The sequence below is a fragment of the Carcharhinus amblyrhynchos genome, chromosome 9, assembly GCF_965287045.1.
Source record: "Carcharhinus amblyrhynchos chromosome 9, sCarAmb.v2.hapA, whole genome shotgun sequence".
Taxonomy (NCBI): Eukaryota; Metazoa; Chordata; class Chondrichthyes; order Carcharhiniformes; family Carcharhinidae; genus Carcharhinus; species Carcharhinus amblyrhynchos.
The window spans coordinates 94,693,599-94,702,722 of record NC_137332.1 but is presented as its reverse complement, the minus strand read 5'-3'; the positions used below and the strand labels follow the sequence as shown (position 1 = coordinate 94,702,722).

Genomic DNA, 9,124 nt, shown 5'->3' with positions numbered 1-9,124 from the left:
ATTTACTCTGCAGCTAACCTTGTACTGTACCTGTCGTTTGGGTATTTGATGGGGTCAGTAGAGGGGGAATCTGACTGTTGGTAGATCCAGTGTATGACAGTAATGGCAAGTTTTGTTGATGAGACAGGGCTAGCGATAAACAATCTGCTAAACTTTTATTGCCAAGATCAAGGGGTAAATAAACATGTGTCCTTACCTTTATGACCTGATTTGAGAAGGAGGATGGTTTTGAGAAGACCTGTGGACAGAGATAGTGGCCATCAAACAAAAAAGCAAAATCCTAGAATAGAACTGCATCACTTTAAACATCTTGTGGGTTTGAGATTTCCACTGCCCTCCTCACCTTAACCTGATTCCTCTGTCAACAGCACCTTCTGGAGAGGGAAAAGAAGAAAAGTAGAGATTTCCAAATATTTGTTGGGATTCCATCATGATCTTTATCCCAATATCACAGGATGTGTCAATTATTTATTTACTTGTTGTTTAATTGAATTCTGGTACTGGGTATTAACTGGGGATTTACCTGTGCTCATAGAATATACATTGAGCAGGTCGGTGGTATATGGCTGCAATCTATAGCTCTGTAAGTAAATAGTTTTATATATAGGAGCAGACTGAATGTGGATGTTGAGGTTGTAGGTAGGTACACAATATGTAATACGTTTCTCTGTAAATAAAAGCTTGTAAATGTATATCTCACATGTTAGTGCAGACTTGATGGGCTGAAGGGCCTCTTCTGCACTTTGAGATTCTGTAATTAGGCTCCTCACCACCACTTGGCTATCTGAACCTCCTGAGGAGGGATTCTGATCAATATCGATAACAGGTCATCATGAAAGAAATCATTAACCCCGCTTCTCTCTCCACAGAGGATGCCTGACCTTCTGAGTATTTCCAACATTTTCTATTTCTGACAAATATTGGTTTATGAAGCAGAATATATGTAAAGAAAGATCACTCACTCTACTGGCCAGCAATCCAGCACAGTAGCACAATGGTTAGCACTGCAGCCTCACAGCACCATGGACAGAGGTTTGATTCCAGCCTTGTGTGGAGTTTACATATTCTCCCCATGTCTGTGTGGGTTTCCTCTGGGTTCTGTGGTTTCTTCCAAAGATATGCAGGTTATATGGATTGGCCATGCTAAATTGCCCTTTAGTGTCCAAAAATGTGTAGGTTAGGTGAATTGGCAATGAGAACTGTGTAAGGTTACGGGGATAGGACAGGGGTTGGGACTGGATAGGATGCTCTTTTGAATAGTTGGTGTAGACTAGATGGGCCGAATGGTCTCCTGTTCTGTAGGAATTCTATTCTAAGGATTAAAATAGAAGTGGGTCTTTCAGCTGAGAATATGGAAAAGACATGGGGGAGAGCAAGAGGCACTGGAAACAGTAAAGCACCAACAAAAACTGTTTAGTTCAATACCTCTTCACCTTCAAAAATTTTCCTCCCACTGCTAACCTTTCTCAAATAAAACACTCAAAGTTCATTCAGAGAAGTTGCGAGCAGGCTGCTATTTCACCCAGAAACAGCTGATGGAGCAAATCTGAATTTCTGATTGGTTTATTAATGCTAAACTACATGTCAATTACAGAGTGATATTTCAGTGAAGTGAGTGAGATAGAAACCTGACTTCAGATAGATACTGGCAGCAAACTGAGAGGAGCTGGGATCAGAATTAGGAGAAACAAGAGGATTACAATGGAAGTTGGGACATACTTTACTGTCATGCTGCTGGTTTTGATTCATGGAGCCTGGGCTGGAGAATGTGAGTTATGACACTGTAAATAGTTTATAAATATTAATCTCTGATCTTACTGGACTCCGTGTGATGTTATTCCAGGATGTGTTAATTGTACATTAACTGGATGTTTAACTGAATTCTGGTACTGGGGATTTACCTGTGCTGATAATATTAGGCAGGAAGCAGGTACATTTCTATAATCTAAAGTTCTGTTAATAAATAGTTTTATAAATTGCAGCAGACTGAATGAGGGTGTTGGAATTGTAAGTGGATACACAAAATGTAATGTGTGTCTCAGTCAGTAAAAACTTGTAAGTTAATAACAATTCTGCTTCAATTCTACCCTTCACCACCTGGTGACCTGAATTATAATCTGCACACTGTGTGTTACATTTATTTTGTATTTCAACAAGCATAATTTGCATTTTTGTAGTGCCTTTTACATCAGAAAAATGTCTGATGGCATTTTATTTGAGGTTAATCAGACAAAACCTGAACCATGAAGGAACTGCTTCAAGGAATGGCTTGCTTTGTGAAATATCTGATTTTAAATAAGTTTCTTAAAGGGGGAAGAGTTCAGAGAGAGAATTTGAAAGTTTACGATCAAGACGTCTAAGGCCATTTCCCACCAATGGTGGCGTGTGAGAGACCAGAGGAATGCAGAATGCTCAAAGGACTGTAAAACTGAGCCTGGGAAAGTGAGGGCACAAACAAATTTCAACATGAGAATTTTAAATTTGAGGCATTGTCAGATTGGGAGTGAATACAGATCATTGAGCGTAGAAACAGGACTGGGTGTGAGTATGGATGTAAGTAGCAAAGCTTTGGATGATTTCAAGTTAATGAAGGATGGAAGATAGGTGATTAGTTAAGGAAGCAATAGAACTGTCAAGTCAAAGGGTAACTGGTGCATGGAGAAGGGATTCAGCAACAGATAGCATGAAGCATGAGATTTCACAGAAATTAAAGAGGCAATCTCAGTGATGGAGGGGCGAGTGGGGTTGGAAGCTCAGCTCTGGGTCATCTGGTCACCGAGGTTATAAGCAGTCTGGTTCAATCTCAGTGAGTGACCAGAGAGGGAAATGGAATGGTTACCTGGAGACTAAAGACAATGGTTTGATCTTCTGAATATTTATTTGGAAGGTATTTCTGCTCACTATCACTGGATATTGGACAATGTGACAAATCCGAGTTTTGGATGGTGTCACTGAGGAGCAGAGCTTGGGTGTGAAACAGGAGGGAGAAAGAATAAATCCCATAGAATTACACAGAATAATACAGCACGGAATCCAGGTATTCCAGCAAACCGGAATAATCCAGTGTTTATATTCCACCTCAGATCAATCTCCTCATCCCAAATCCCTTTTCCATCATGTCCATATCTAACTTCCCTGAAATACATCCACACCACTCACTACAGCCACACCTTAGATAACAGTGAGAGCAGAGAGAGAGTCAATGAAGGGTCTCTGACCACAGTTAAATATAGAACTGGCTGAGAGCAGTCACACCCAGCTGGGTGACAGTGGGGAGTTATTGGAGGAGGATGGTGTGGTGTTAATCAATCATGGATTGAGAAGGTGAGCTGGGGGGGGTCAGGAACCCCACAGAGAACAGAAGCACCGAGAAGGATGAGGAAGTTCATTTTTGTCACAGTCAAATACGATATTGTTTGTGGACTTTGATAAGAATAATTTCAGTACTGTGAGAGAACCCGATTGGAAAAGGGTCAGGAGGGTGTTTTTGATGATATAATTTAAATAGAGAGGGACAAATCTGGAGAGAGTGAACGGTGAACAATATCGGTGAACATGGGGAGCAGGAGGGGAAGTTGGGTGATTCAGTGAGAATAAGGTCGAGGGAACAGGAGGGGGGTCTCGTGGATAAGATGAGCTCAGAGAGGGCACGAGGGGAGATAGGAGAGAAGATGTGAATTCAGGGCTCAGCCAGGAGGGAATATTAATGGAAGTTTATCCGGGCAGGCTAGTGAAAGGGAAGGAAGTGGCAGAGGCAGCTGGTGGGAAGGTAATAATCTTAGTGACAAAGAAATCCATAAACTCCTCTCACTTGTTGGAGGTGAGGGGGAGGAGACTTGGGGATGGGGGGGTGGGGGGTGAAAGGGTTAAGGAGTTTGCAGCAGGAAAAAGAAGCCTGAAGATACATTTACAATTAGACTCAGGCAGAAGTGAAACAGTTTGGAGCAGTTAGGAGATTGGGGTGGGAAAATCAGAAGTGTGGCAAATTCAGGTCAGGGAGAATGAAGGTGTTGGGAGATTGTGGGGGAGGGGTATGTGGGGGAAAGGGTTATGCAGTGGGAGGAGGGGTGGGTTGGGGTGGGGGAGGAGAGTGTCCTGAGTTGTAACATCAGTGGAGTGGAGGGACGGTAGCACAGTGGTTAGCACTGCTGCTTCACAGCTCCAGGGACCTGGGTCCGATTCCCGGCTCGGTCACTGTCTGTGTGGAGTTTGCACATTCTCCCTGTGTCTGCATGGGTTTCCTCCACGTGCTCCGGTTTCCTCCCACAGTCCAAAGATGTGCGGGTTAGGTTGATTGGCCATACTTAAAAATTGCCCTTAGTGTCCCGGGATGCATTAGGTTAGAGGGATTAGTGGGTAAATATGTAGGGATATGGGAGTAGGGCCTGGGTGGGATTGTGGTCGGTGCAGACTTGATGGGCCAAATGACCTCTTTCTGTACTTGTAGGGATTCTATGATTCTATGGAGTGGCAGGGGGTGGGGGAGGACACAAAAGTCAGGACTGCAGGGAACCGGGAGGTTGGGTTTTAAGGGAGTTGGGAGATTGAGTGGAAAATTGACAAGTAGGTGGGAAGGGGAGGGAGACTGGGAAATCCTGTGTGGATTGGACACCCCGCCGTTTCCATGGAGCAATAAAAACAACAAATAAATGGTGAGCAGAAATGGGACAGAGAGAAACAGCCATTAAAGCTGGTAGTAAGGGGAGAAAGGGGAGAATAGGAAAGTCAGAGAGGAGCAGAGTGTAAAGGGAAAAGTAGGAGAGTCAGAGAGAGAGGAGCGGAGAGTAAAGCAGAGAGTAGGATAGATAGAGAAAACCAGAGGAAAAAGAAGATTGGGGCAGGGGGAGAGAGAGGGGAGCAGAGAGTATACAGGAGAGAGAGAAAGGAAGACAGACGAGCAGACAATAAAGAGCAATGGGAGACTTACAGAGAGGAGCAGAGAGTAGAGAGAGAGACAGACAGACAGAAGGGCAGAGAGTAAAAGGAGTGGGAGACAGAGAGGAACAGAAAGTAAAGGGGGAGAGGGAGGGACATTGGGAGAGGAGACCGGGAGGGACACAAAGGTCTGGATTTTCAGAGTTACGGAGAATCAGTGAATTATCCTAAGTGGCTGAAGGAGTCCCGATCAGGAAGTGTTAATGTGAGATGTGTACAATCTACACAATGAAAATATCGCTGCCCTCAGTGTGTCAGGAACAAATCTGTGGAGTTGTAATAACAATTTGAGATCCTTGAAAACCTGGAGTCTTTGCTTGGCCTGAAGATGTCAGAATCACCATGGAAATCCTTGACCCATCGTTTCTGTGTAAAGGTCAAACGGGGTCATCAGCTTGTCACATCTGTCCTGATATTGGCTGCTACAGTAAGCTGCAAATATTACTCTTTACTCATTGACTCAAATGCTGGGCATGATTTTACCGCTACACTACTCTGGCACGAAAAAAAGTGTTAAAATTAGGCATGAGGCAATGAGTGTGGTCTGAGTCCATTTTCGCTCCAGTTCCCTTCTTATCAAGGTCAAAAAAATCCACACGATCGGGGGCAACATCAATTTAAATATTTTTGCATGCATTTCAATTTAATTAGTGGGCAGCACATCACAATTTACCAGCATGTCTCCCTTTACCACTGCATCGGTCTGGAACAGACATGCTCTATAAAAGTCAGATTCTGGCATTCCATCAGTGAGGGTTAGTGAGGAGGTAAGTGCCTAGTGTCCGATGGCCCTGTGCTACTCACAGGGTATCTTTTTGTGGTGGCCATGTTGCGTTTTGGGTCAGGAGGGCCCTGCGACTATGTGGGGGGTTGGTGGCTGCTGTTACTGATCAAAGTGTCCGATGTCCGATTTGCAGCACAGACCCAGGTCTCAGCACTGACCTTGGGTCTTGGGAAAGTCGCTGGGTCCTAGTGCACGCTGAACTCTTCCAGGTGGGGTTGTGCTGGAAGCCCTTTGAAATAGCAGTGTTGGAGCATCAGGACCTTTCAAACAACAGTGTATTTAGTCACTACCGCATAAATTCTGGTGTGTGTGACTGGAGGAGGATGGGGGAGGGCACTGTATTGATGGGCAGCTGTGGGGAGGAGGGCACTGCCACTCTGCCTGTGATCAGTGGTTGGGGGGGAAGAGGTAAGGAGGTCAAAATGTTGGGGGGGTGGTGTCCAATGTCTGTGGGTGTCGGGGGGAGGCATTATCTGGCCTGGGAGGGATCTGTCAGGAGAGTTGTATTATTTCATTTTATTTTTTGCACATGTGCAGTTGGAGGCTCCTGTCAGAGCTGCAGGGTTTCAGGCGCATTAAGCCCCACCCACAAGTTTCTGCAGCGAGAATCAGACTCACTCAAAATTTTGCAGGCAGAGTGCATATAGAGGTGAGGGGGAGCCTCAAAACATGCCCAATAAAAGGATTGGAAACTCTTCCAGTTTCAAGTCTGCCTGGTACTTAGACAAAAAAAGATGAAATGCCACCCTAAAGGTCTAATTTCTGCCTGATGGCCAGCAGGTTGCCAATCTCCCCAGCATTTATTTTGTGTAATCAGCCTCATATCAGGGAACAGCACAAGGCTGGTTTACATATGCATTATCCTATTTAAGTCCTTTTAGAGCTCAGGATGCTGTTGTCTGGGCACGCTTGGCTCTCCAGTCTCACCATAGGAGGCGCACACCAGTGGGGATTATAGCTAGTTCCCAGCAATGGGGACTAGAGATGATGTCACTGGTGGGACTGGAGGCATTACTACCACCCGGGAGTTCAGGGACAATACAATCATGACATAATGGGATTTTATTTGTACTAAATTAAGGATGTACTCCCCCCTCCTGCTGCCTCATAACATTAGACACTAGACATGAAACGGGAGGATGAATCCTATTGAACTGAGCCCACGTGACTTGCATTTGACCCTGAGAAATCCCTTGTGTCTACTTGCCACCTGCATTATCAACTTGAAGTTGTATGACTCTATTCATCAAATTGGCATTGGCAACCATCCTGTTCCCGACCACTGCTCATAACATAACTGCTCTCAGTAGAACTATTGTTTCTTAACACCTCTCCCACCAGAATCTGCTGGATTTTGTCATTGACAGAAGCTTCTCAAAATGTCATGAAAAATAAACCACATCCATTTTGTAAATTCAAAATACATGTTTTAAATGAGAAATATTTGTTATTCATATAGAGGTGTCTTCTATAGCAACAGCCCTTGTGCCACACAAGTATCAGGCAATGACCATCTCCAACAAAAGAGGATCTAACCATCACATTGACATTCAATGGCCTTACCATAACTAAATACAATATTATCAACATCTTGGGGGTTATCATTGACCAGAAACTGAACTATCCATATAAATTCTGGGGCTACAAGAGCAGGTCAGGGGCTGGGAATTCTGTGGCGAATACTCACCTCCTGACATCCCAAAGTCTGCCCACCATCTACAAGGCACAAGTCAAGCATTTGGTGGAAAACTTTTCACTTGCCTGGATGAGTGCAGCCCTGACAATGCTCAAGAAGCTCACACTATCCAGGTTAAAGCAGCCCACTTGATTGCTATCCTATCCACAAACATCTAATCCCTCCACCACCAATGAACAGTGACAGCTGCGTGTACGATCTACAAGATGGACTGTAAGAATTCACCAAGGTTCCTTAGACAGAACTTTCCAAATTCATGGTTATTGCCATCTGGAAAGGCAAGGGTATCAGATACCTGGGAACACCGCCACCTAGTGATTTCCCTCCAAGCCACTCACCACTCTGGCTTGGAAATATGTCGCTGTTCTTCCATTGTCGCTGGGTCAGAATTCTGGAATTCCCTTCCTATCAGCACTGTGGGTGCACCTGCACCTCAGGGATTGCAGTGATTCAAGAAAGCAACTCAGCACCATGCTGGTAAGCACTGCTGTCTCACAGCACCAGGGACCCAGGTTCAATCACAGCTTTGGGTGGCTGTGTGTGGAGTTTGCACATTCACCCTGTGTTTGTGTGCATTTCCTCCCACAGAACAAAAGATGTGCAGATTAAGTTGATTGACCATGCCTAATTGTCCTTTAGTACCTCAAAATGTGTAGGTTAGGGGAATTAGTGGGATATACATGGAGTTAGAGGGATAGGACCTGGATAGGATGCTCTGTTGGAGACTAGATGCAGACTCAATGGGCCAAATGGCCTCTTCTGCATTGTAGGTACTGTATGATTCTATGATTCTCAAGAGCAAGTATGGATGGGCAATTAATACTGGCATAGCAAGCGAAACTCCCGCCCTTAAGAGTTTTTTAAAATCTACATGTACCATGAGCCTCAGAGCTTATTTTTTAAGCTCCACTTCATAAAGATATCTCCTGAAACAGCTGTAAGATTTTATACTTCAGGATATATACTAATGTCTTTGGATATAAACCCCAGTACCTGGAAGGTGGTCGATCATTGTAAAGTGTTTGCCTAACTCACATCCAAACTCCATAGCCTGGGCCTTGGCTCCTCCCTCTGCAACTGGATTCTGAATTTCCTAACCCACAGATGACAATCAGTAAGGATAGGCAACAACACTTCCTCCACGATCATCCAACGCGATTTTCAAGTCTGCTGATGACACCACTATAGTGGGTCGGTTCTCAATCAAAGATGGAATACAGGAAAGTGATAGAGAATGTGATGAACTGGTGCAACAACAATAATCTCTCCCTCAATGTCAACAAAACAAAGGAGATTATCATCGACTTCAGGAAGCGTAGTGGAGAATATACGTGTCTACATCAACAAGGCCGAAGTAGAAATGGTCGAGAGCTTCAGGTTTTTAGGTGTTGAGATCACCAACAACCTGTCCTGGTCCTCCCATGCCAACATTATAGTTAAGAAAGCACACCAACACCTCTACTTTCTTAGAAGACTTAGGAAATTTGGCCTGTCAGCTGCAACTCTCACCAGCTTTCACAGATACACAATAGAAAGCATTCTTTCTAGTTGTTACACAGCTTGGTATGGCTCCTACTCTGCCCAAGACCACAAGAAACTACAAAAGATCGTGAATGTAGCCCAATCCATTACACAAACCAGACTCCCATCCATTGACTCTGTCTACACTTTCTGCTGCCTCAGCAAAGCAGGCAGCATAATTAAGGACC

The 9,124-nt window shown here is 44.4% G+C and overlaps 1 protein-coding gene across 1 annotated transcript in view; it reads left to right on the top strand.

The window, feature by feature from the left end:
• Positions 1-1,612: 1,612 nt before the first annotated feature.
• Positions 1,613-9,124, top strand: part of LOC145348094 (H-2 class II histocompatibility antigen, A-U alpha chain-like) — a 76,934-nt gene continuing 69,422 nt past the window's right edge. Inside the window, exon 1 of the mRNA XM_080196236.1 lies at positions 1,613-1,768. Coding sequence (XP_080052362.1) covers positions 1,702-1,768 — 67 coding nt within the window. The 5' untranslated portion in view covers positions 1,613-1,701. The remainder of the gene's footprint in view (positions 1,769-9,124) is intronic.